At 42.4% G+C, this 27,824-nt stretch overlaps 1 protein-coding gene across 1 annotated transcript in view; it reads right to left on the bottom strand.

Annotated features, from left to right (window-relative positions):
- MYH15 (myosin heavy chain 15) overlaps positions 1 to 27,824 on the bottom strand; it is a 198,963-nt gene that overhangs the window by 11,420 nt on the left and 159,719 nt on the right. The window contains 9 exon segments of the mRNA XM_036851779.1: positions 8,125 to 8,229; positions 9,992 to 10,073; positions 10,075 to 10,150; positions 12,653 to 12,780; positions 16,506 to 16,711; positions 16,945 to 17,137; positions 22,789 to 22,904; positions 25,739 to 25,780; positions 25,783 to 25,865. Coding sequence (XP_036707674.1) covers positions 8,125 to 8,229; positions 9,992 to 10,073; positions 10,075 to 10,150; positions 12,653 to 12,780; positions 16,506 to 16,711; positions 16,945 to 17,137; positions 22,789 to 22,904; positions 25,739 to 25,780; positions 25,783 to 25,865 — 1,031 coding nt within the window.

Raw genomic sequence — 27,824 nt, 5'->3', positions numbered from 1 at the left:
AGGAGTATCCAAATCTATAAAACAAATATTAACAGGCCTAAAGGAAGAAATAAACAGCAATTGACATACGGGACTTCAATACCCCACTTTCATCGAAAGATAGATCATGCAGACAGAAAATCATTAAAGAAACATTGTCCTTAAATGACATGTTAGATCAGATGGACTTAGACATATGAAGAACATTTCATTCAAAAGCAACAGAATAAACACTATTCTCAAGCACACATAAAACATTCTCCAGGATACATGATATGTTAGGCCACAAAAAAACTCTTAATAAATTTAAGAGGATTGAAATCATGCTGAGTATCTTTTCTGACCACAATGTATAAAACTAGAAACCAATTACAAGAAAAAAATAATAATTTACAAATATATGGAGATTAAACAACATGCTACTAAACAACCACTGGGACAAAGAAGAAATCAAAAGAGAAATAAAAAATACCTTGAGACAAATGAAAATGAAAATACAACATATGAAAACTTATGAGACTCAGCAAAAGCAGTTCTAAGAGGGAAGTTCGTAGTGATAAATGCCTTTATTTATTTAGGCTGCACCACACGGCATACAAGACCTTAGTTCCCTGACTAGGGATCGAACCTATGCCCCCTGCAGTGGAAGCATGGAATCTTTTTTTTTTTTTTTAATTTTTTAACATCTTTATTGGAGTATAATTGCTTTACAATGGTGTGTTAGTTTCTCCTTTATAACAAAGTGTATCAGTTATACCTATACATATATCCCCATATCTCTTCCCTCTTGCATCTCCCTCCCTCTCACCCTCCCTATCCCACCCCTCTAGGTGGTCACAAAGCACCGAGCTGATCTCCCTGTGCTATGCGGCTGCTTCCCACTAGCTATCTATTTTACATTTGGTAGTGTATATATGTCCATGCCACTCTCTCACTTTGTCCCAGCTTACCCTTCCCCCTCCCCATATCCTCAAGTCCATTCTCTAGTAGTTCTGCATCTTTATTCCCGTCTTGCCCCTAGGTTCCTCATGACCATTTTTTTTTTCTTAGATTCCATATGTATGTGTTAGCATACGGTATTTGTTTTTCTCTTTCTGACTTACTTCACTCTGTATGACAGACTCTAGGTCCATCCACCTCACTACAAATAACTCAGTTTCGTTCCTTTTTATGGCTGAGCAATATTCCATTGTATATATGTGTCACATCTTCTTTATCCATTCATCTGTTGATGGACACTTAGGTTGCTTCCATGTCCTGGCTATTGTAAACAGAGCTGCAATGAACATTGTGGTACATGACTCTTTTTGAACTATGGTTTTCTCAGGGTACATGCCCAGTAGTGGGATTGCTGGGTCATATGGTAGTTCTATTTTTAGTTTTTTAAGGAACCTCCATACTGTTCTCCATAGTGGCTGTATCAATTTACATTCCCACCAACGGTGCAAGAGGGTTCCCTTTTCTCCACATCCTCTCCAGCATTTGTTGTTTGTAGATTTTTTGATGATGGCCATTCTGACTGGTGTGGGATGATATCTCATTGTAGTTTTGATATGCATTTCTCTAATGATTAATGATGTTGAGCATTCTTTCATGTGTTTGTTGGCAATCTGTATATCTTCTTTGGAGAAATGTCTATTTAGGTCTTCTGCCCATTTTTGGATTGGGTTGTTTGTTTTTTTGATATTAAGCTGCATGAGCTGGGAAGCATGGAATCTTAACCACTGGACTGCCAGGGAAGTCCCAATGCCTACATTTGGAAACAAGAAAAACCTCAAACAACCAACCTAATTTTATACCTCAAGGAACTAGAAAAAGAAGAGCAAATGAAGCCCAAAGTTAATAGAAGGAAGGAAGTAACAAAAATCAAGGTGGAAATAAACAGAGACTAAAAAAAAACAGTAGAAAAGATCAATGAAGCTAAGAGCTGTTTTTTAAGATAAACAAAATTGACAAGCCCTTAACTAGACTCACCAAGAAAAAAAGAGAGAGGACTCAAATAAAATCAGACATGAAAGAGATGTTATAACTGATACCATAGAAATACAAAAGATCATAAGAGACTACTAGGAACAATTATGTACCAACAGTTTGGACAACCTAGAAGAAATGGATAAATTCTACAACATACAACCTACCATGACTGAATCATGAAGAAATGGAAAATCTGAACAGATCAATTGCTAGTTAGGTCATTAAATCAGTAATCAATAACCTCCCAACATAAAAAGTCCAGGACCAGACAGCTTCACTGGTGAATTCTACCAAACATTTAAAGAAGAATACCAATCTTTTCTAAACTATACCAAAGAATAGAAGAGTAGGGAACACTTCCAAACTCATTTTCTGAGGTCAGGATTACCCTGATACCAAAACTGGAAGAGGACATCATGAAAAAAGAAAACTATAGGCCAATATCCCTGATGCATATAGATGCAAAAATCCCCCAAAAATATTAGCAAACTGTATTCAACAATACATTAAAAGAATCATACACCATGATCAAGTAGGATTTGTTCCAGTGATGCAAGGATGGTTCAATATCTGCAAACCAATCAATGTGATACACCACATTAACAAAATGAAGGGTAAAAATCATATGATCATCTCAAAAATGTCAGCAAAAAATATTTGACAAAATTTAACATTCATTTATGATAAAACCTCTAAACAAAGTAGATATAGAGGGAAAATACCTCAGCATAGTAAAGGTCATATATGACAAACCCAAACCTGTCATAATACTCAGTGAAGAAAAACTGAAAGCTTTCCCTCTCAGATCAGGAACAAGACAGGGGTGTCCATTCTTGCCGCTTTTATTCAACATAGTACTGGAAGTCCCAGCCAGAGCAATTGGGCAAGAAAAAGAGATAAAAGGCAACCACATTGGAAAGGAAGAAGCAAAAGTCTCTCTATTTACAGATGACATGATATTTTATATAGAAAACCCTAAAGACTTCAATACAACTGTTAGAACTAATAAAAGGATTCAGTAAATTTGCAGGATACAAAATCATTATACAAAAATCAGTTGTGTTTCTGTACACTAATACGAACTATCACAAAGAGAAATTAAGAAAACAATACTATTTATAATTTCAACAAAAAGAATAAAATACTTAGGAATAAATTTAACCGAGGGGAGTGAAAGATTTGCACACTGAAAACTATAAGACATTAATGAAAGAAACTGAAGAAGACACAAATAAGTGGAAAGATATTCTGTGCTCATGGATTGAAAGAATTAGTGTTAAAATATCCATACTACCCAAAGCAATCTACAAAGTCAATGCAATCACTACCATAATTCCAATGGCACTTTTCACAGAAATAGAATGGAACCACAAAAGACCCCGAATAGCCAAAGCAATCTTGGGAAAGAAGAACAAAGCTGAAGGCATCATGCTCCCTGATTTCAATTTCAAACATATTATGAAGGTATAGTAATTGAAACAGTATGGTATTGGAATAAAAACAGACATGTAGATCAACTGAACAGAATAGAGAGCCCAGAAATACTCATATATACATGGGCAATTTATGACAAATGAGCCAGGAATATATAATGGGGAAAAGACAGCCACCTCTTCAATAAACGGTGTTGGGAAAATTGGACAGCCATATGCAAAGGAATGAAATTTGACCATTATCTTACACCATACATAAAAATGAACTCAAAATGGATACAAATTTGAATCTAAGACCTGGAATCATAAGACTCCTAGAAGAAAACATAGAGGGTAAGCTCCATGACAGTGGTCTTGACAAGGATTTTTTTTTATTTGACGCCAAAAGCAAAAGTAATAGAAGCAAAACTAAACAAGTGGGACTACTTCAAACTTTAAAACTTCTATACAGCAAAGGAAACTATCAACAAAATGAAAAGGCAACCTGTGGAATGGGAGAAAATATTTTCACATCATATATCTGAGAAGAGGTTAATATCTAAAAAAATAAAGAACTTATACAACTGAATATCAAAAAAATTAAAAACCTGATTAAAAATGGATAGATGATCTGAATAGACAGTTTTCCAAAGAAAACATACAAATGGCCAACAGGTACATCAAAAGGTACTCAATGTCACTAATCATCAGAGAAATGCAAATCAAGACCACAATGAGATATCATCTCACACTAGTTAGAACGCATCATCAAAAAAATAAGAAATAACAACTGTTGGTGAGAATGTGAAGAAAAGGAGTCCTTGTACACTCTTGGTAGGAATGCAAATTGGTATAGCCACTATGAAAAGTAGTATGGAGTTTCCTCAAAAAATTAAAAATAGAACTACCATATGATCCAACAATTCCTCTTGTAGGTATTTATCTGCAGGAAATGAAATCACTATCTCAAAAAGATATCTTCACCCCCATGTTCATGGCAACACTATTTACAGTAGCCAAAATACAGAAGCAATCTAAGTATCCATCAACAGATGAACGGAAAAAGAAGATGTGCTGTGTGTACACACACACACACACACACACACACACACACACACACTGGAATATTACTCAGCCATAAAAAAGACGGAAATCCTGCCATTTGTGACAACATGGATGGATCTTGAGGGCATTATAATAGGTGAAATAAATCAGTCAGAGAAAGACAGTATATTATCTCATCTATATGTGGAATCTAAAAAACTGAATTCACATAAACAGAGAACGGATTAGAGGCTGCCAGAGGGGGGTGATTGGGGGTGGGGGAAATGGGTGAATGTGGTCAAAAGGTACAAACTTCTAGTTATAGGATGAATAAGTCCTGGGAATGTAATATAGAGCATGGTGACTATAGTTAACAATGCTGTATTGTATATTTGAAAGTTGCTAAGAGAATAGATCTTAAGAGTTCTCATCACAAGAAAAAAAAATTTGCAGCTATGTGGGGTGATGGGTGTTAAGTAAACTTGTTGTAATAATCATATTGCAATGTAAACATATATCAAATCATTAAGTTGTATACCCCAAACTGATACAATGTTATCTGTTTTATATATATATATATATATATATATGAAGGAAGGGAGGGAGGAAGGAGAGTTTGAATTAACCAACTCTTTGTGTTGCCTAGAGCACTCCTCTCCCACTCCCACCTTAAAGTACAATCTGACAGTAGATAATTAATTACTATTTTTAAACTTCCTAAGGCAGGGGCCGATATATAAGAAATCACCTGACTGGGGAAATGAGATGTCTGCTTTATAAATAAAATCCCTCTTTGTTTTCATCTGCCTAGCTCTCTACCTCTCAGGTTTAAGAAACTTGAAGACTCATAGAATTATGTGGTCATAGGGAATTCCAAACCCAATAGAGGTTTAACTGCTTAAAACCAATTTACTCAGGTGAGTAAATTTCCTGTGTGGTAAAGGAGGCCACACAGGAGAAAACTGAAAAAGGCTAGGTGGCTGGTGATATTGATGTTCCCCCCACATGGGGAGGCAAAGCCTTTGTTAGGTTTAGGTTCACATCTCAGCTCCCTCCAAGGCATTAAGTAACTGTGGTTGCCATGGTTGTGCAGGGCTCAGATTTCCCTTCAAGAAAACAACCTGCCATTCAGCTGTGAGGAGTGCAGGTACCTGAAACCCTCCAACTGCAGTGCCTTTGGGATCTGCTGTAGCATTTATACTGAGATCACACACTCCCCAAGCGGCCCCCAGCTGATAGTGGGGCACAGCCAAGTTACCCGGATCTGGCTTTTTTTGCCCAGCATGGGACTTCTTACAGCAATCTATGTGCTGGAGACTTGCCCAGAGCTGCACTGCAACCGGAGGCTCCTTCTATCCCATCCTCCTTCCTTCACCCTGTCCTTTCACAGGTGTCAGACTCGCAAGGTGCTCTGAAAGCTTTCTCTGCCTCAGCCTGCTTGCTCTCCCCTTTATCTTTCCCAGGTGTTACCGCCAATAAATCTCTTGTACTTTAACTCCATCCTGGCATCTGGTTCCTGGAGAACACACCCAAGACTAAATTTTGTTTTCTCATCCCTAGAAATGAAGATACTATATCCATATTTAGATTGGTAAGGATTAAATAACATCTACACAGAGATCCCTGAATATAGGAAGCAGACAAAGGTAACATGGAGCAGGTGCATGGAGAGGTGGGAGGAGGGGAGGAAAACTGTCTTTACCTTCTATAACGAGTATAGGTTCCTAATCCTATGTCCTGCTTTATAGCGTACATTTTTTAGACACTGGAGAGAGGAAAATAGGATGAATTTCTAGACACTAGAGGGACATATTGGGGAAGATATAATGCTCAGTGGGGACTGGCCATAGAACTATTGTGGATGGGGTGACACTTGATTCCCTTTTCCAATACAGTATGATCTTCCTGGAGGATTTTTCCTAAGAAAGGAAAACCATATTTATGTCCCTTTCAAAATGACATTTCATAATGGCATCTACAATGTACTATCACAAAACACCCTGCCTCATAGTCCTGATGGTTATTTTGATGTTAAAGGAGAACAGATTGAGTTGACTCGACATCTACCTTGAATATTTCAAAACCAGGCATTGATATCAAAGAACGTGGAGAGCTCTCTAATGTCTCTTTAAACTGACAGGGTCTAGCCTGTTATCTTGCATAAAAAGGTACTCAATAGGTATTATCTGACTTGATGGCAGAAAATCATTGCATAATTGAATAGATACACTCTAAGCATTGGGCAGACACTTGGAAGAAATTAAGAAATACACCACCATACTAGTACAAGAGAAACACTAAGATTATTGCTACCAAGAAACAAAGATAATAATACAATAGAATAAGATTGTATTCCTTGGGACAACAGAAACCAAAGAAAGTATAGCTTTGGTGTATTGTTGTATGACGAACCTGTTTACAGAAGAAAACTGTAAGAATAATCCATAGGAAAATAGAAAGAAAAAGCCAGACATAATTAACAAGCAGCATTTTGCTTCCTCATGTTTTCTTATCCTTGCTCAAAAAAAAGAGTAGAATAGCACACCTCTCACGTTCCCCAGGTGTTTACTTCCTCAGTCACACATGCCATGGGCGCATTCCCCAGTGTCAGACTAACTCGCCTTAGGAAAGAACCACTTATTCAGCAAAGAAGAACTGTGCAAATAGCTCATTTCATTTCATCTTAATTAGCCCAAGATGATGCTTCTGAAGCATTCTGCTTTCTTATCGACACTATCCCTCCTACTGCAAGGAAGGCAGACTTTGATGTCTTTGACACCAACTCAACCTCAGGGACCAGCATCATGACCAGCAGATCTCACGTGAGTGCTCTCCAAGTTGCCGTAAAGCAGGCGCCTAGGACGAGTTTGCCTTTTCATTGGAACAAGCTGTACTGTGCAGCGGAGAGGGCTAGAAAGTGACCTCTGGCATCTGTGCTTAACAACTGAAACACGTGCACTTACTCTGTGCCAGGAAGGTGCTGGGCCCAGAGTGGTGAGCAAGACTGTGCCTCTGCTGCCGTGGAATCTCTGGTCTTCTCCACGGGAAGAAAGGCTAGAAAATGAAAACACAAGTGAAGGAGTACGTTGCTACTTTGGCAATACATTAGTTACTGGTAAGCAGTCTGCCCACCTCTTTTCAGTTATTTGCTTAGACCAAGGCTAGTCCACAGGGAAACAGTCAGAAAGCTGCGGGGGCCTCTCAGCATTTGCTGTGTTTCCACCTGGCACCAGCACCAGATAGAGTCCGCGGTGGCCTGGAGTGTTCATGCGGCCAGAAAACAAGAGTGGAAATGTCCCCTGCTCCAATTTAGCTAGCGTCCCATGCAACCTGCTGGCTGGGTCTCCCCCCCTTTCCCCGTCTCTGCCAGTCACTTCATTTACACATTGTTCTCACTCAGCCTCTCACAGGAAGACATCTTTCTGAAAGTGCTGCAGACATTATGTGTGAAGAAACAAGGACAGTATAAATAGCTTTTCACTTCTAATTGCAACTTGCTGCTCACATTTTGCTTCCTGAGAGCTCTGAAAAGAGACTATCCCCAACCAACAATAGCACAGGAGCCCTGGAAGGGCAGGTTGATGTCTCCCGCTGAAGGAGAGCAAAGATGGAGAGAGAGCTACAGGAGACCTAGGGGGTCGTTTCAGACCTGAAGGAGCACATCTGCCCAGGGTAGAGCTCAGCCGGGCAAACAGGGAGTGGCTTCCTGGAGTACCCGGTGGGTCAGCTCTTTGATGCCTCGCTCAAGCCTGCGGGCTCCGCTCTGGGCCTCTGCGTTGCGTCGGACTTCGCTTTCCAGTTCAACGTCCAGTTCACAGACCTGCAAGCAAACCACGGTCTCAGATGACAGGCGGACAGCCAGCAAGCCAGGCGGGCATTGCATTTGCCTGCTGGCACGATCATTTGAAATAGTGACACCATCAGGGAAGACGGGTGCGCTCTCATTCTGGCAGTGGTGAAACAGGGCAAACTCTGGGAAAACCGCCTCGCCAAAAAGTGAGCTGGTTGAACTATGTGAGCTCATAAAAGGGCTGTTTAGACTCAAGGATGTGAAAGGCTAATCCATGCAGAGGTGATAAACTTCCCCTCTTGGATTACAAAATTACACACACGTGTGTATTACGAATGTACGTAAATATATAGAGAGAATAAGCTATATATAGCACTCTTTAAGGATTCAGCCAATGTACTGCCTCATCTTAAGCTTCTTTCTCCATGTTAAGCTCTGACTCTCTAAAGAAATCAGATTCTGAGTTTTTGTCACACATATGTCACCCACAGCCCCATAGCCCTGCTTTGTGGGAGAGCTGTAGTACAGATGAACAGAGTTATACAACCAAGGTTAACATAATATTCATTCAACAAATATTTGGTGCCTACTATGCACCAGACACCAGGGCCAGGGATGCAGCAGGGAACAAAACAGACAAAAATCTCTCCCCTCTATAAGCATCCATTCTAAGGAAGGGAAACACACAAACGAAACAAAGTAAAATACAGACTATGTTAGATGGTGATAAGTGGTATGGAGAGAAATAAAGCAGCACACGGGGTAGGGGGTTGAAGGGGGAGGGTGTGTTTCATATGATTTTGCAATCACACCAACTACACAAGTTGCATTCAGAAGGTCTAGCTTTTATCTCTGTGTTCTCCTCCTATGAGTAATTGTTTTTATTAGTCCTTGTTTTATTCTGTCACCAATTCTTTTTGAAAATACAAGCAAATGTGTACATGTTTTCATGTTTCCCCTGTTTCTTGCACAGAAGTTTGTATACTCTCAACATCGCCTGTACCTTTTATCATCATTATACCACTAGCCATGATCTCCAGGACATTACAGAGCTCTTCCTCACTCCTTTTAAATTAGTGTGATTATATGGATGTACCATCAATGTGCATTGGTATTCCATTATACGGATATACCATAAATGTGCAAAGGCAATACTTTATTTTTCAGAGGCCCTTCTGAACCATGAAATCCCACTCAGATATTCTTTCCATCCTTATAGCATTTGTCACATGACCTATACGTTGTCACTGAAATAGATTCAATAATTTTAAAAATCCTATTTTCAAGCTAGGTCTTCCTATTTATTTTTGAGCTCCCTGAAGGCAGGTACTACATCATTTCTGTCAGGCCTTTTACTATATTTTCACTAAGTCTGTTTTGATCCTTGATTTAGTTATTTCCCTCCCCTTTGTCTGGCTGTTAGGAAACGCGCATTCTCCACAGAGGAAATAACAGGAGCAAAGGCACAGAAGCAAGACTGCGAGGGTGTGTTTGGAAACAGCTGGTCTCCCTGGCTGTGGGGAGCCCTAGAGCTGGGGCGGGTGAGTGGGAGGAACTGCATTCTCACTTAGCAGGATGGCGGATTTCACCCAGTCCAAGAAAAGTCCTATTTACTGGCCCAAAGTCAAGAAGAAGGAAAGAATATACTGAGATCTGACACCGTCAAAGATCTGAACATGTTACAAGCAAAAGTGAGGAGGGAGGTAGGGGCTATCTGGTGTGACATTACAGGACGATAAGGCTTCGAACTGGGAGTTGTCAAGACCCCATGATTATGCAGGCAAACTCCTACCCTGGATTCTAGTTTCTGGCTTTGCTTTCTATTCCCTATCATGGCGGTCTCCTCAGCGTCACCCAGTCTTTCCTGTAAGTCTTTGCTCCATGTTCTTTCTCATCCTCTCCACGTGGGCACTGGCATCTTGCTCCTTCTTCAGTTCTTCTGACATGTTTGCTACCTAGAAAAGAAGGAAAGGGACTGAGACAATCCAGCAGCCAATCAAGCTTAACATTTCTACCCACAGTCTTCCGTTCCTGATGTGACTAGGTGCCATGCCTTGCCTCTGTGTGCTTAATCTCTTCCCACCATGCTCTCCCTAACCTCTGTGGCCCTCGAGTTTGTTAACCATAAGGCAATCAAGATAGCAGCAGCTACTGGAGATTAGGGTGAGGGGTGGTGGAAACAGACCAGAGAAGAAACACCATGTGAACATTATTATACAACACCTGTATTGAAAGAAAGATGACCAACTGAAGGCAGAGCTTTTAACTGAGTGAAGCACCAGGACACGTCCTGTAACATCATGCACCAGGAAAAGTGTGCAGTGGCTATGAGAACCTTTTTCACGTCTCACTTCTATAATTCTGTGATTCGCAACTGCAAACAAATTTAGGCTCCAGGGATTTGGTAGCAACTGAGGCTCTCAGTGCCAATAATCTGGCACAAGGAGGGTTAATTCTTGTGACTCCCACTCTTGGCTTTGGCTATGTATACTAAGGGCTTGGGGTCTCGCTGCAATTATTAAGAACTGTTTCATGACTCTCTCAGTGCCTTTAATGTAAGGACACTGCCCTCCCAGACAAAGTTTCTCTGTCTATCAGGTTACCAACCATCTGTATAATTTAAGTGTGAGACGTCTGTGTAGACGGTGAGGGCAAAGAATGAATGACGGAGGTAACTGGGTTCTGCTATGTGGGGTTGGAACTCACAGCTGAACTATTGGAGAAATAAAGCGAGGAAAGAGGTAGTGAGTTCATTTTTCAACATTGTCAAGGAAACCTTATAAAGGTGAGGTTATGCAGATAGAGTCTTCCTAATGTGTTGACTGCATATACCTACCAAGCAGGAGTAAAAGCTCTTTTTATTCCTTTCTATCTATGTGGATTTTCATAAATGTTAAGCATATTATTTTTTCCTTGGCCAAACGCTTTTAAGCTTTCACACACCTCTTTTCCATCAGAAAGCTTTTAAGCTTTTCACACACCTCTTTTCCATCAGAAAGTGTCTGCTTTGATACAAAATGGGTGAGTGCTAAGCATGTTTCCCCATTCTTCTGGATTCTACAGTGACCTGGTAGCTAGGATTTGGTACAAAAGTTTTGTTTAGCTCCCCAAATGCGAAATAACTCAGTAAGCTTTTCCCTCCTTTTGAATTTTAAAATGACTAATGTAAAATCTAATTGAATATCTTGTCTCCTCGATTCCCATATACATTCTAGCAAGAGGATCAGTTTTCATTCACAGGGCAAGGTCAGGGCTGCCGCATGTGTTTGTGTGTCTGATGGACTATACAGAACCACCTGATGGGGATGGGGTGGGTGGAGGCTGAAATCAAGCCCAAGCTCTGCTCAGCAAGCACTGGGACTTGCAAGGCTGGGTTCTTCACACACAGACTTCTCCTCACCTCCCTCCTCCACGACATCTTTTTATTTTTTATTTTTTGCTGAGTATTGCCTTCTGGTTGCCATGCCTTTTGAGAGAAGTCTGCATCTACCCACAGTGGGGGTCCAGCAGGTGCCTTTTTCCAGTTCCCACAAAGGTACAGTCAAGGCTGGCAGCCAACCCTGAGCTTAGTCTCATTCAGGAAAAGCACCACTATCAACAATTTTAAACTTGCAGATAAAGAAGGTACACCAATCCTGAAGCCCTTCTTCACCAACCTGACTCTCTTACTGAAGCAATAGTATGGGCTGTAAAAAAATAAGTGAAATAGGGACTTCCCTGGTGGCGCAGTGGTTAAGAATCCGCCTGCCAATGCAGGGGACATGGGTTCAAGCCCTGGTCCGGGAAGATCCCACATGCCGTGGAGCAACTAAGCCCGTGCGCCACAACAGCTGAGCCTGTGCTCTGCAGCCCGTGAGCCACAACTACTGAAGCTTGCACACCTAGAACCCGTGCTCCGCAACAAGAGAAGCCACTGCAATGAGAAGCCCGCGCACCGCAATGAAGAGCAGCCCCCGCTCGCCGCAACTAGAGAAAGCCCGCGCGCAGCAACGAAGACCCAACGCAGCCAAAAATAAATAAATAATAAATAAATAAATAATTTAAAAAAATAAGTGAAATAAGCATTCTTTGCAGATCATCATCATAAAGCTATTACAGACCCTAGGAAAAATAGCTATGGGTAAGGAAACACAAGAAGAATTGTTTCTAGACACTAGATATATTGATTCACAAGTGGAAAGTGGATTAACTTTTTAAAAAATCTCTTGCTTTCATAAGATTTTGCTTATGGCAATTCAGCTGCTCCTTTTCATTGTGTGGACAGAATGGAAGGGAGGAGCCAACTGGCCTAATTTTTCAAAATGGGGACAGAGGCAGAGGGGTCAGCTGACCTCCCCCTAGCCATATGGAGAATCAATGGAATCCTTTTTGTTTGCAGCTTTGCCCCTGCCCCTTGGCTACTGCTCCCATCAACTCTGGAAGACAGGAGCAAGCAGGCAGTCAATGGACCCACCTCGGTGGGTAGCTGCCTTCTTGGCCTTCTCTTCTGCATTTTGACACCGTTGCATCGCCTCTTCAGCTTCCTTCTGCATCCTGGCAACACCAACCTCCAGTTTCTTCTTCTGGCTGAGGAGACTCGTGCTCTAAGGAAAAGCGGCATCCTCATTAGGCAAGTTGAAATCAGTGGTGCAAACGCAAGCTGGTGTGTTCAGGACATGCAATGCGAGGGGCTCTGGCCGGGAGGGTGTTTTCCTCTCGTCAGCCATACTCATGAAGCAATACTTCCAGGCCCAGGAGACCACGTTAGACTTGAATGCAAGGGATTTCATCCATTAGAGGCTCAGTACTGGAGAGATGACAGCCTGAGTCAGAAAGGAGAAATGGACCCAGACAACCTACAAGCCCCAAACATGTGTTCGGTTTTCAGCTGGTTGAGGGATATGTTTTTCTGCCTTTTGCTCTTTGATGGGGAAGAAGCAAGTGTCCTAGAGCAGAAGTCAGTGTCAAAAGCAGACATGTGGAAAGCAGGGGTTTGGGTAATAAAAATCAGTTTCCTGCATGCTGCTCCAGGGGAAGAAAATCTTCCTCATTATCTACCTCTGCTTCTATTAATTTTGCAGTGAGGGGGTGGGAAAAGCAATTTAGATGAGCCTCATCCCCCAGGCCTGAGAAACCTCCATTACGCTGGAGGATTATTTGTGTTCTTTGGCTGATGCTTCCCTAATTCTTTCCTTCCTGGGTTGTGACATTAGAGGCTGAAACTCCTTTTTGGTCTGTGTTTGTAGCACAGTTTTTCTGAGGGTGTGAACTCTTAGCATAGAGAATGTATTTAAAAGGCATAGCCTTCCTATTTTTAATTTCTCTTCTGTTCATTCACTTTTCTTGTAGCTAGTGCCTCTCTCAGTGGCAAGATTAAGCCTTTGGAAATAGGAAGAAAGATATTCCAGCCTCACAGGTTCTACCCTACTTCCTTGATGGCGTGAAGCATCTTCATCAAGGTTGCTACCCTCTGTCCTTATGGAGAGCCAGGCTCTGTGTGCCTCAGGCCTCCCACTGCCGTGGGTGTGGCCTGGAGCGATGAGGGTATTTCCAGGAGTATGCTGGGATGCTCACTGCACAGAACTCCATAGAAACTCTTTCTTTGTAAAGAAAGGTACAATATAAATGGTGATTCGTTTATACATAGAATCATTTAAAATCTGTTGGGGAGTTGATAGTTAAAATCTTTTCAAGCCGAATGATTGGTTCCATTTGGGAAGCAGGGGGTGAGGGAGTACTGTGCAGAAGAGCAATCTAGATTGTCACAGCTCAGGTTTGAAAAAGGACACATGTAATTAGACAAGGATAAGTTTGGCCTCATATGTTTGCTCTAGGCTAGAAGTCTGGGGATGCAGAAGGTTCTAGAAAATACTCATTGTATGTCAATCAGAAGATTGACGGTGTTCCAGTAATTGCAAGGGGGCCACCAATGGCTAAGGTGGGGGAGAAGACCTTTGTGAGCAATACGTCACCTAGACCAGAGCTGCTCAAGGGGTAGTTTCTGCACTGACAGCATCACCTGAAAACTCGTTTGATTCCTCCTGCTGCAGAGATTCTGATTCAGTGGGTCTGGGGTGAGGCCTGAGAATGTGCATTTTTGTGTTAGTTTCTCTTATACACGTAAAGTTTCAGAAACTCTGCTCTGGAGATCAGGTCTATTACCTAATTTTCTTTCTTTTTTTTCAAATCTATCTCCTCCTCTCTATGTCTGCTTTTGCTCTGGTTGATGTCCTTATCTCTCTCTAGGCTAGTGGTTTGTCATCATATTGGGACCCACTGGTATACCATCAGTTATAACATGCATGGCAAATAATTTGTTACCAATAGATATTAAGTGCTACAGATAGTGAATGATTTACTTTTTAAAAATTCAATATTCTACTTTATAAGATTCCCACTCATTGTACTTAGTTAAGTTTTCTTGAGACAGAAAGAAAATATTGAAGTAAGTTAGCTTGTTGGGAATTATGCATAACATATAGCCTATTTGTTTTATACCACATGGTATCCTAATAGGATCGTGTCATGCACATGGGCACAAACTGTAGGCACAAACTAAATGCAGTGCCTTCCAGCAGGTACATCTTTGGTTTATATTAATACTTCCTTTTATCCAGTGTTTCTCAGTGGGGTCACAGTTGGCATTCTGGGAGGGGCAATTCTTTGGGATGTTGAATTATCCTGTATCTTGCAGGAGCATTAGTATCTTTGGACCTTGCCCACTAAATGTCAGTGGTACTTCCCAGTCTCTGTGGCAACCAAAATGATCCCACAGATGTTTCTAAATATCTCAGAGCATGGCACATCTGCCCCTAGTTGCATTAATCCATCCTTCACAACAATCACCAGAGTAAACTTCCTAAAATGCATATCTAATAACTTCCCTCCCAGTTACTCACAATTCTTCAGCAGACCCCCATCAGCTGCATGATAGAATTCAAACTCCATCAGTCTCAAAATCAAGATCCCTGGTGACCTGGCTCTACCCACCTCTCCCTTAGCATCAATTCTGCTGATCTCTCCTACCCCCTACCGTATGCTATAGTAAGTATATCAATTTTCCTTAACATCCTAAATTCCCTCTTTTCCCCATGCCTCTGCCCTTGACTTTTCTCTCTACTTGGCTGACTTCTTCCAGGTCCTTCACGACTCAGATTAAGCATACTGTGCATCTACCTAAGTCTAGGATCGTCAGGGAAGGCTTTCCGTACGGGTGTGCTTGCTTTATCACTACAACCCCAGCAGTGCACTGCAGTTTGGTAACTTAGATCTCCACCTTTTTAGGACGATGGAGATATTTTGCATCTGTCTATACCATGCATACCTGTTCAGCTTATGGTGGGTGCCCTAAAAATGTTTGTCGAGCTTTTGTCCTAGCCACTGTGGCTTCTCCAGATTCCATGAGAACGGCAACGATTTAAGAACTCTTGCTTTGTGTCACTTACATAACCTTCCATGAGAAGCCAGAGTCCTGACAGATCATCCTATCTGTCAGCAGCCACTCAGAATTGTTTGAAATCTCCTGGCTCTGAGGCAGGAGCATTGTTTTTCGAATCCTGGGATGCTCAGGGAATGCATGGCTTAGCGGGAACAGGAGAAGCAGGCAAATGATTCTGGAACACTAGCGAATGTTCCTCTCTCTCTCCCCAGCCTCCTAGCTATGAGTGCCCTGACAGTTCATTCTTCTGGCAGGGCTTAGTGTTTTGGGTCAAATTGTGTCCCTCCCCCCAAAAACATATGTTGAAGTCCTAACCCCCAATCCTCGGAATGTGACCTTACTTGGAAATAGGGTCTTTAGAGAGGTAGTCGAGTTAAAATGAGGTCATTAGAGTGGGTCCAAATCTAATATGACTGATGTCCTCATAAAAATTTGGAAATTTGGACAATGACAGATACAGAGGGAAGATGATGTTAAAGACACAGAGAAAATGCCATGTGAAGGAGGTGAATTGGAGTGACGCATCTATAAGCTAAGGAACACCAACGATTGCCAACAAACCACCAGAAGCTGGGAAAATGCAAGGAAGGACTCCCTGCAAGATTCAAGACCCTGCCAATGCCTTGATTTCAGACTTCTAGCCTTTAGAACTGTGAGAGATTACATTTCTGTAACCAGTTTGGGAACTTGGCTGCTGCAGCCCTAGGGAACCAATGCATTTGGGGATGAATGAAGGGCGAGACCTCCACTCTGCTGCCTAAGGCTCTCCCTGCCTCACCGGCCACCTGCAAGGCTCCACGTGGCAACCATGTACCGTCCTAGGCCAACCGGTGTGGATCCATTGCCTCCCACCAGCTGCCATGGCTAATGGCGAGTTTACGGGCCCCACCTGGGCGTGGAAAAGCTTGATTTCTTTCCTGTGGCTTTCAGGAGCTCTTCCTCCGCCAGCCTGCGCCCGCGTTCTGTCTGCTCATGCGAGGCCCTCAGCTCCTCGAGTTCAGCCTGGAGAAGAGCATTGCGCCGCTCGGCCACCGCCAAATGCTCCTTCAGCGCACTGTTCAGGCGTGTGCTGTCCTCCAGCTGCGCCCGAAGGTCCTGAGAGAGAAAACACGCGCCGGGGACACGGATCCTGGGCAGTTCAGCGGGACCTGCGCTTACGCATGCGCGCTCTGAACAAGCCCCACCGATTCAACGTTAAGCATCTTCCCGCTCTCCTGAAGGATTAGATTTGTTGTCCTGACGTTTATTGCTCAACACAACCTGCCGCTTGGTTTGCTCCCATAAGCAGAGACATCCCTGCCTCACCCCTGCATTACAATTGAAAATACCTTGATCTGGATCTGAAGCTGGCCCAGGGATTTGGTTGCCCCTGACACCTGCCGGTTGACACAGCTGAGCTGGAGTTCCGTCCCAGTGAGGTCCGCTTCCATGTTCCTCTTCAGCCCGGTGCCCTCAATTCTGCTCCGAGCTTCAGAATCCAGGCTCGACTGCAGGGAGTCAATAGCACACTGCTGCTGCCTCCTAATTTTAGAATAACATTCAGGGGAAAAATCATGCACCCAAATTAAGAAAGGTTACCTGCTGTGTACACACAACTGTTTAGGAATCAGAAAAAATTAAAATTCAAGAAAAATTCTGTGTAATTAACAAAATGAGTCTAAAGGGTCTTCATTTGGAAACCATGGAGATGGAAGGGTTAGGTCAGTGAGCATTTGTCCATCATAACAGACTAAGATTCCCAGACCAACTTCCCGGAAAAATCAAGAAAAGCACCAGAATCTTTTTGAGGTTCCTGTGGGGCAGCCTTTGCCTTATCTAAGACCCCCTCCGGGACGGTCTAGATTCCCTAGAGTGGCTAAGGGTGAAGGAAGGATGCGCTTTCAGACAGGCATAATATTTAAATACTTTCAACAGTGAAACATGCCTGAACACGACAAGAAAGAGCCACCCAGGTTGGAATAAGTCCTGATCGCCAGCAATCCTGCTCTAACAGCCTGTGACACCAAATTCCCCTAGAATAGCATGGTTATCTTTCTCCAGGAGTTTGGGAGTACAACCAAGGATAGGCTGAGAAAACCAACTGCTGTGTGATATTGAATTACTTCAATATGCCTTTATAACAATGAAAGATCCATGCTGAAATCATTTTTGCAAAGTGACAGAAGCTTACACAATAGATGTGTGTTCAGAGAGACAATGAAAAACTGTGGGGAACCCATGGCAATCATTTCCTAGCACTCTTGCAGTAAGTCTGGGACCATGTGACTGAATTCTGACCAACGGACTATGGGCAGAAGTGTTTCCAAGCCTCACACATACAGCCTTTTACTTGTGTGATCCTGTGCTCTCTCTTCCCCATCTATAGCAAACTTGGTGGCCACACATGGATCATCTGGCATCAGAAGATGGAAGGAACCTGGGTTCTTGAGTGACTTGGGATAGTGGCCCACTCTCCATCCTACCCCACACTGGACTCTGACACAAAGCAAAAATAAGCTTTGTTGGTTTTAAGCCATCAAGATTTGGTGGTTGTGAGTCAGGACAGTGTAACTGTTATAACACAGGCCCCGTTAAGCTCACCCTATGAAACAGGGCCTAGTACTGGGCAGATAAGACAAGACATATTCATAGAGCCCATCAGCACAAATAGCAGACACATACTCATCTTGAGTCAGAATTAGGTTCCACACTGAGTTGTCTTTGAGCCTGTATTCTGATCTCTGAGGCCAGCAGGAAGTCACACAGCCTACAGAGGAGTAAGAGCGTGGTCAGAGTTTCCCGTTGGGTGACAGGTGGAGGTGCCACTTTTTGTGACCACCCTCACCCCATTGATGGGGGGGAGGTTTCAGAAGTAGTTATGCAAATGTACAGGAAAGAACTCTTTCTGGTTCCAGAGTCAGCACCTCTCCTTTGCCAGTGCCATGTCCTGGCTCCCACATGCTGCGGCCAGCCTCTCCTGCCTATCCTTAGGTCCTAGGCTTTTTTCCTGCTCCCAGATCAGAATCCTACAGGAATGCCAGCACGTAATGTTACTAGAGACTGTTATGGCTGAATTTTGTCCCTCCTCTCTTCCCCCGAGCCAAATTCATATGTTGAAGCCCCTAACCCCCAGTACCTCAGAATGCGAGTAAATTTGGAGACAGGGCCTTTAAAGAGGTGATTAAGTTAAACGAGGCCCTTAGGGTAGGCCCTAATCCAATCTGACTGATGTCCTTATAAGAGGAAATATGGACACACAAAGAGACACAGGGATGGGTGTGCACAGAGAAAAGAAAATGTGAGGACCCAGCAAGTTGGCCACCTGCGAGCCAAGGAGAGAAGTCTTAGGCCCAGACTTACCAGCAACTTGATCTTTGACCTCCAGCCTTCAGAAATGTGAGAAAAGAAATTTCTGTTGTTTAAGCCACGCAGTCTATTTTGTTATGGCTGCCCTAGCCCATAATATTACAGGGACACACACTCAGCATCACTGAAAGCTTTAAGATACTGCTCTGTCTTACATGAGGAAACTCATTTTTGCCACAGTTGACTCTCCTCATGCAGGAACACTAAGGCGTCTCTAAGCTGGTGTCAAAATCCTCTGTATAGAGATATATTCTACTTAGGCAGACAAAATGAATGTTTCAAATTGTACTTTTTCCACAGTTGTTTATGAAACTTCATGAGTGCCTACAGACAAGTAGAAAGTGCTACGGTTTAAGAGGCTTCTGTATAACACAGGCCTAGAGAATGGCCAGTAAACAATCAGTGCATTCCATGCAGAGTCAAGAAATCTTTAAAATGAAAGCTCCTTGAGTACGTTTTTTAAGAAAAATGAAGCAGTCAGGACCAGGGCAATATAGTAAGAAGTTCCTTTTCTTTCTTTCCTCTTTTTTTCTGAAATGTGAAACACAATTTGAGGAAAGAAACCAAATGCAAACAAAAACAAAACCATTTTTTTTAAAACTTGAAAAAGTTAAGGATTTAAATTGACAGTCAATTCAATCAGTAATATTTTTCTCCTGCCATGTTGCTCATCTATATCAGGGAAATGAAAGATTTTCCTTAATTCTAATACATACGACTCAGCTTTAAAGTGATTAACAAGATATTTTGCTAACTAAATGCCATGTCTGAGTTTGAGCTCCTACTTCTTGAAGTCGCGCTAAAATATTTTCCTTAGAAATGAGAAGAGATTTAAACATATTCTTCTGGCAGAGACTCAGACAATAAAAGAAATTAAGTTGGATAGTACATGTAAATTGAGACCATGTGGCAAAGTTCGCTATTACTGAGTGCAGAGGAGTGAACAATATGGAAGGAAAAGATGACGGAATGTTACCAGGTACCTGAGGCCATAGGCTGGGGGTGGGCAAACTATGGGCTATGGGCCCAGCCACGACCATTTAATTTCTTATGGTCTATGGCTGCTTTCAAGCTACAATTGCAGAGTTGAGTAGCTACAACAGAGACTCTATGTCCTGCAAAGCCAAAAGTATCTACCACGTGACCCCATACATCGAACCCTTCCGTAGATGATCAAACCAAAGCAAACAAGCACATTTCGATAGAGTAAGGCGTTTCGATACCTCATTCCCAAAAGCTCCTTCCGCAGCACCTCGCTGGGTGTGTCCAGGGAGAGCAGAATGCAGGCCAGGGGCACCCGGGCCACTGAGAAGACCGCCACACATTTCAGCATTTCCTTGAATACCCTGAGTTGGGAGGGGGATGTATATAGTCAGTGGCCCCAGAAGATTCAGGACGCAACTGACCAACTTGTTCTCAACCCAGTCTGGGGCCTTGCAGCAGGGCCTGACTTAGACAGCAGTCATGGCCGCCAGCCGGCCTTCAAGGAGCCACGATGTCACTCTTCCTTTCCTGTGTGAAGGAGGGCAAGGATCAAAGCCGGCCATCAAAGCTCCTCCCCTCCTTCCAGCAGTGACTGCACTGTCGCCCGCCTACCTCTAGCTCTGCTAATTATAACGTTTGTAGGGAAAAACCAAAAAGCCCTAACAATCCATGAAAGTTTGGGAAGCCCCGTCTAGGAGAGCAGGCACAGCATCTTGCCAACATGAAGCGCTCAAATATCTGTTGAGCAAGTGAAACATACAACTCGCGTACCAGCTGCTCATTCTTCCACCACCAACAGGCTTCCAGCCCGGCTCATACAGGATCAGTCCTCGCCGAATGGAAAAGCAGCGGGCTAGGGGGCAGAGAATGAGTGAATGAGGTACCCGGTTTGCAGCTCTACCAAGGTTTTGCCTTTGCCTCTGAGTCTCTCTCCTGTTCTCCTGGTCCCTTCAGCTTCTCGGGTCCTGATTCACAGGCCTCCTTCAGTTTCTATGGCGCTTCCCAAGGATTATGTGAAATAGGACCTTGAACTTCATCTTTCCCTCAGGCAATATTTCCCTTGAGTTCTGGGTTTTACCTGGTTTACCCTTGATTGCTCAAAATCCTCTGCTTTGCTAGTATTTCCCCCTGGCATTCTCTTCAGTTTCCTTAAGATCCCATCCTCTCCTAGCCCTGAAGTCAGATTAAACCCTTGGATTAGACCAAGGCATTCTGATCCAATCTCCACTGGCACAGGGCACTCACACCGAAAGGGTCTGCATGGTATTTGTGATATTTTGTGAAGATATGCTCACCTTTCCTTTCTGGATGTACCTATTACAGTTATTATGAATCATTAACTAAAACTCATGAATAGCTTATTCCTCCCTTCAGCCCGCCCTTCTTTTTTCAGCCCCTTCGCAGCTCCTGCCTCGTCTTCAGTTCTTTCTTCTCCCAGCCCTAGCTGTTTGGATCTCCAGCTTCCTGTGCACTAAAATTATTATAATTGGTGAACAGCTCTACAACATTCAGATGTACCTGACAAGATGCAGACTCTCAGGATTCAGTTTTACTTAGCTGGGTTTATTAATAGGCACAGGTTTGACGTTACCTGAAACGAGGGGGATTTTTTTGTTTTTTTTTAACTGCACAAGGAGACATTCGTTTTTGTTCCTCATGGAAGGAAGTAGGGCAAATATCAAGGCCCAATGTTTTTGCCCTCCATCAAAAAAAAAAAATTATTTTAGACACGGACTCAGAGCCTCTTAAGTAGACCAGGATTCATCCCCACAGTCAGTCCTATAGAGGAAAGTGCCAGTGAGTGAGAGCAAAGATAACTCAAAGCACACAGAGGACCAAATTTGGCTTGACATCCTCATTAAAAAAAATGACCCCCACGGGAGTTTTGTCTGAAGATGGGCTATGGGTAAGAGGCCAGTTCAATTGAACATGGTAACTTTTTCTTTTAATTGTTTAACAAACACGTTTAAAGCAAATTGCCAGTTGAACCTCCCACTCAAAAAATGCTCTTCCATGCTGACATATGGCATTGACTTAAGGGAAGAGATCAGATGGATAATACAATCATAGTTAATTCCATGTGTTTATAATTGTGCCTTTGATCTAGAGTGTGAAGTGCTTTGCCAACATCAGCTTACTGATCTTCCTCACCACCTTCTGTGACATGGATGGGGCTGCTTTCATCCCCTCACTTCACTGAGAAGCGAAGAAGCAAAATTTCTAAAATCATCAGCTTGTTATGATGAAGCTAAGATGAGATCCTGCAACCCAGGATTCCTGTTTAATTCAGTTTCCTGACTATTAAGACCCAGCTGCTTCAACAGGGATTCATAAGCAGCTTAGCTCTTGGCTTCGGCCCCTCTCCAAACAAATGGCTACAGGTACAGGCAGGGGGGATGTGGAAACTTCACTCTGATCCGACATTAATTTTAATGCCCAGCATCACATTTTTGAGTTCTTTTCCTCCACTGTTTAGCATTAGCAGTCAGTGTCTTGAACGCTCAAGAAAGCGGCTTGTTGTAGGGAAACCCAGACAGCATAAACAGTCCTTGCCCACATACTTATTCTTTTTTGGTGTGTTATCTTGAGTCTCGTATGCAAGTAGAAGCTGCTCGAAAAGAATTTTATAAGAAAATCATAAAAACCTGATAGTAACCGTGTAGAGGTATTCCTTTATATTAACAGTGCTGAGCTTACTAGAAGGATTCTAGTGTTGGGTTAGATTGGCTGTTTCTTTGGTAATAGTCCAACAAGGGTCATAAAAGCAGCCAAACACAGCGGGTTCTGTTCAGTTAAGGATTCTAAAATATGCAACTGTCGCTCGTCAAAATAATTGTAAGTACCTACATTTTTCTATTTCTTCATCTTTCTCTGAAAGCTTTCTTTCAAGTTCCGCTTTAGCTTCCGAGAGTGCAAGCTGCAGACGAAGAATCTTGCTTTCGTTGAGTTCCAGAGCTCCCTGAAATATATGAATAAAAAGCACTAAATTCAGCCCACTTTTGGACAAAAGTATTGTTTTCTCTAAACGTATATCATTAATGGAGCTCTCTTGAGAATTGCTAGGAATAATCTAAGTTCAAATCAGGTCCCTGAAGACTGGAACAGGATGAGAGACAAGTGATTACTTTTGTTTGCCACATCACCTATAGATCTGATGTTCTGAGGGCTTTCAGCTGTAGTTCAAGAACTGGAATCTAAAGCATTTTTAAAATAGACATTTTCAATCTGGTCTGTGACTATATTTCAATTTTTAAATTTATTACCCTTGACTTTTTCTAATGTTTCCATCTTTGGGATGAATCAATAAAAGCATGAAAACTAAAACAAGGAAGGTGATAACTCCTCCCTGGAAACTTTTATTTATTTCTGGACATCACAGGGGGATAGAAAAAAAGTTGAAAGCATTCAGAGAGCAAGAAACAGGACAGAGCTCAAATAAAGGAATTTATGATGTACCTGACACATAAGGCTTGGTGTGAGCCATTATCACCATAATTACTACTATTACTTCAAATGGATTGCTTTGACAGGCAGGGAGATCTCCTGCCCCTTTTAGTATTTAAATATAGGCAAGGCACATACTGCCAGGGATGTTATAAAGGTGTTTCAAGTTTGAAAGTGTATGTTTGATTAAATCTTTAAAGCCTGTTCCAAAGACAAAATTCATATAAAAGAAACAAACAGAACACTTGGAGAATACTGAGGAGGATATTTATAAAGGGCACAAGGGGTGACCACCATCTATTGGTCAGTTAACCATTGGCAGACAGTCCTGAGGGCAAAAGCAATTTTTCTAGCCTCTTCTGAGGAGTGCTTAGCACATACCATCAAAAGTAAAAGGTAAAACTGAATAGCAATTTCAAAATAAAAATAAGAAAGATGTTGGGACTTTAATATGGCTTACAGCCTTGCTGCTGTTCTCTCAATACTAACTTCAATATAAAAGAAAATAAATAAAAAACAAATGCCGGTATAGCAATTTCCTCCGAGGGAATGATGCCCTTCCTTCAGGGGGAAACTGTCACCTCTAACCCTTTTGAATGCACTGAGAAAGTGAATCTTTGAAGGTGACCTGGGATAATTTGAGTTTTGTGACTTCAAAAATAATCTGATAACGTTTCTCATAAAGGCTCACTCAGGAAAAGAAATAACCCAGTTTTACAAATACATGTCCAGGCTGATGAAGTATTTATGGATGCAGCTGAAGACAAAACTTGAGAAAATGCGAATAGAATATAACGCCATCTAGTGCTACTAAATGGTATGAGCGCTGTGGCCTTAGCCATCTCACCTTCAACGAGGCAGGTCAATTTAACGTACAAAGATGCCTATACGTTACATAGGACTAAAGTTGCCCCGCCCAATCACAGTTCTCACTGGCTTCTCACGTTGCTTGAAATTTCTACCATAAAAGTTACTTCTTAGGGTTAAGGTGGTGGCTTTAGAAAGTCTCTAGCCAGGGTGGCCAGAGAACCGAAGGGAACCAAAAGCAGCAAGTAAATGGGACAAAGTTCACCCACTTTACGAGGACCAGCCTTGTTAGGGGACACCACACTGCCAACTGAAAGGATTCTATATAAAATGTAGAAGGCCTCAGAAAACAATTTGCATAAAAAGACAAGAGCTGTGTCAAGAGCGGTCCACTTGACACATCTTCTGTCTGGTAGATTTCTTACAGAAATGTGGTGGTGAGATAAATTGATCAGACATTGCTTGACTCAGAGCAATCCTCTGGGGTCTAATTTTTTCATTATCACACCTTTCAAAAGGCCCGTGCCTGAAATGGACTTGCTGTGCCTTTTAAAAATTATTGTCTCTGTTGGAGGGTGAGTGGGTGAGGAATGCATTTCTAATGTGACTGGGTGCTTAGTCAGAGGGTAGGTCAAGAAAATGAAATTCAGCTGGGAGAAAAGAGGCTTTCTCGGCCTTGATGACTAATTAATGACCGTGACAGGGTAACCTCCTTCTGAGTTCACCCTCTTTGGCAAAAAGATTTTCTCAGGGGTCCTTTCAATCACTAGCACACACCTAGGGATAAAGTCAGAGATCTTTCCTGAACTTTTAATCCATAACACTGAAAACACTCCTGTCAAACAACCCACACAAAGATGAGCTTTCAGCAAAAAATGTTTGAGAACATTGCTTTGAATTCATTTTTAAAACTACCTGAAGTTTTTTTTGGAAAAAAAAAAAGTGTTTCGACTGATTTTATTTAAAGAGAGGGGCAGGTATGAGGATATTTAGTTATTCAACATTCAACAAATATTTATTGAACCTCTACTGTATGCCAGGCAATGTTCTAGTCCAGTGCTTCTCAAACGTTAGGGTAAATATGAACCACCCAGGGATCCTGTTAAAATTCAGATTCTGATCCAACAGAGCTGGGGAGAGGGCTGAGAGTCTGAATTTCTAACAAGCTCCCCGGTGATGCCCATGCAACCGGTCCACAGGCCACGTTTAGAGTAGTGAGGGTCTAGGTACTGGGGATAAATTAGGGAACAAGATAGACATGGTTCTTGTTTTATTTATAATCAAGAGATTTGCATCCACGATTGTCTATCTTGTTCCCCTAGCCTCGATTTCCTCATTTGTACAATGAGGAGGACAATAGTTTGCTAGGGTGATTACATAAAATAGTGCATACAAAGTGCCAGGCATAGTGCCTAGCATGCAGTTAACCCCTGAATAAGGGTCAAGGGTTATAAGTGTGTTGTTGCTGTTGCTGTCACTAGAATGCAGGTCTTCTGCACTGTCACAGTGATGGAAGCCTGCTTTGCTCCCTGGAGGTAATACCTTGGCCTCTTCCAATGCCATTTGGACTTCAGTCTTTTCTTGTTTTCAATCTACTTCTTGACCTTTTCCATTTCACTTAAGTTCTTCTTTCCTTCTTTCATCTGATTTTTCAGATTAGAAATCTCTTCTGGAGAAGGATGAAAAACAAAGTTAGTGAAAAGAACCAGTCTCAGATCCATGATATCAGCCACAAGAGACTGTTCCCAGAGGCCCACTGGGACCCTGGTCATGCCATCCTTGGTAACTCGATGGCAAGGCCACCGCTGGCACATATGGGACATTTGTTTGAATTAGAAAAAAGAATTCCCTCTTCAAAGTATTCTTTTGGCATCTGCCACAAGTTGCCTACAACAACTGGTGAGGATGGTGCTTCTCAGAGTATTGTGCATTGAACAACCTGTGCAACTGTACATGGCGGTCCTGCTTGTCAGAGCCATGCCAGATATTGCCTGGTGGGGCTCTAGGACACAGACCTGGAATCACTATTCCAGTGGAAGAGCTTAGCTATCAACACTGGTGGTGGCCACTGTGTCAGCTGTTGCTCAACACCAGAATGGGAACTTACAGCATAAGCTGGGTCATTGTCTGCCAGAAGCCAATGCATGAACCCTCTCATGAACACAAGTCTCTGAAAGAGCAAGGCATCATCCAGAAGTGACAAAACCTCCACCACCTGACGCTGTTATTGTCAGTTCTGCCTGTCCGTGAAGGAAGCCTCCAGAACCTAAGAGGTGTGGAGCAGGGCCAAGTGCTCTGGGAATTACCCACAGTCCAGAGGCAGTGGAAGGAATTCAAGAGCTTGACCGCTCCTCTGGCTCTGAGATCTCCAGCTAGCATAGGCTGTGACAAGAATTTTTTAGTTACAAAAACAAACCCATGAGATGGCAATTCTCATGTGAATAATAAATCCTTCTCTGATAAAGCCTCTCCAGAAGAGGGGCTCCCAGGAGAAAACTCAAGGCAGTGGTTCTCTACTCTGACCATACCTTAGAACACTCGGAGAGCTTTTGAAAAAGACTTCTTCCCAGGCTCCAGCCCAGAGCAAGTATGGTCCCCACACAAACAGCACCAGCTTCGCTTGGGGACTTGTTAGAAATACAAACTCTTAGACCCCCTCCTAGACTTACTGGATCAGAAACTCTGACGGTGGGACCCAGCCAACCATGTTTTAACAAGCCCTCCAGGTGGTTCGGACGCCATGAAAGTTTTCTAACTGTTCCAGCACCTCTCACAGGTCCAGTCAGTGACCTGCTTGCTCATGGACTGGGTAGGTCAACAGAGAAAGCGAGTTTCATTTATGCCTCCAATAGTAATGAACTTACTCCCAGGGCATCTCCGGGTTGTAATGCACATCACTGTTGGTGCTGGTATAAGTTGGCAGCCTCTTTGAAGGGCTGCTGGGCAATATCTCAGAATTTGAAAATCCATTCCTTTAATCCAGCAATTTCATTTCTAGGAGTCTACCCTACTGAAATATTTGTACACATCCGCATTGTACACGGATGTACAATATAGGATTATTTATAACTGTGAAAAATTTTATCTAAAATTAATAAGGTCTAGTTAAACGTGTTAGTCAGCCTTATCATAAAACACTCTGCCGCTAATTACAGTCACTTGGTAGGGCTCCAGCTACAGGCACATGGGAGGTGGCAGAGCCCGTAGTTAAGTGTGTATATGCCGGAATCAAGCTGGCTGGGCTCAAACCTCAGATCTGCTACTTATCAAATGTGAATTTGGCCAAGTTCTTAACCTTAAATGACTCAACCTAATCTGCATTTTACAGATAAACTAACACATAAGGCTGTTCTGAGAATTAAACAATGAATAGTTATATATAGAACAGTGCCTGGCACGTAGTATGGGCTATGGAAATACTTGTTAAATTCGAAAATAAGTTAATAAATGGAAAAAGTAAAAGGTATAGAATAATGTGTAATTTAAGTAAAAAATACCTGCACGCATATTATGCAGGTTATGGATATAAAGAAATTCTTAATAGGCTTCCTTTACGGACAGGAACTGGGGCTAAAGTTAGGAAAGTACTCGTATGTTTAGAACTCCTTTAATGAAAGTAGTATCTGTA

The sequence above is a fragment of the Balaenoptera musculus genome, chromosome 4 (assembly GCF_009873245.2).
Source record: "Balaenoptera musculus isolate JJ_BM4_2016_0621 chromosome 4, mBalMus1.pri.v3, whole genome shotgun sequence".
Lineage (NCBI taxonomy): Eukaryota > Metazoa > Chordata > Mammalia > Artiodactyla > Balaenopteridae > Balaenoptera > Balaenoptera musculus.
The sequence above is the reverse complement of the archived record's forward strand: the minus strand, read 5'-3'. Positions and strand labels throughout refer to the sequence as shown.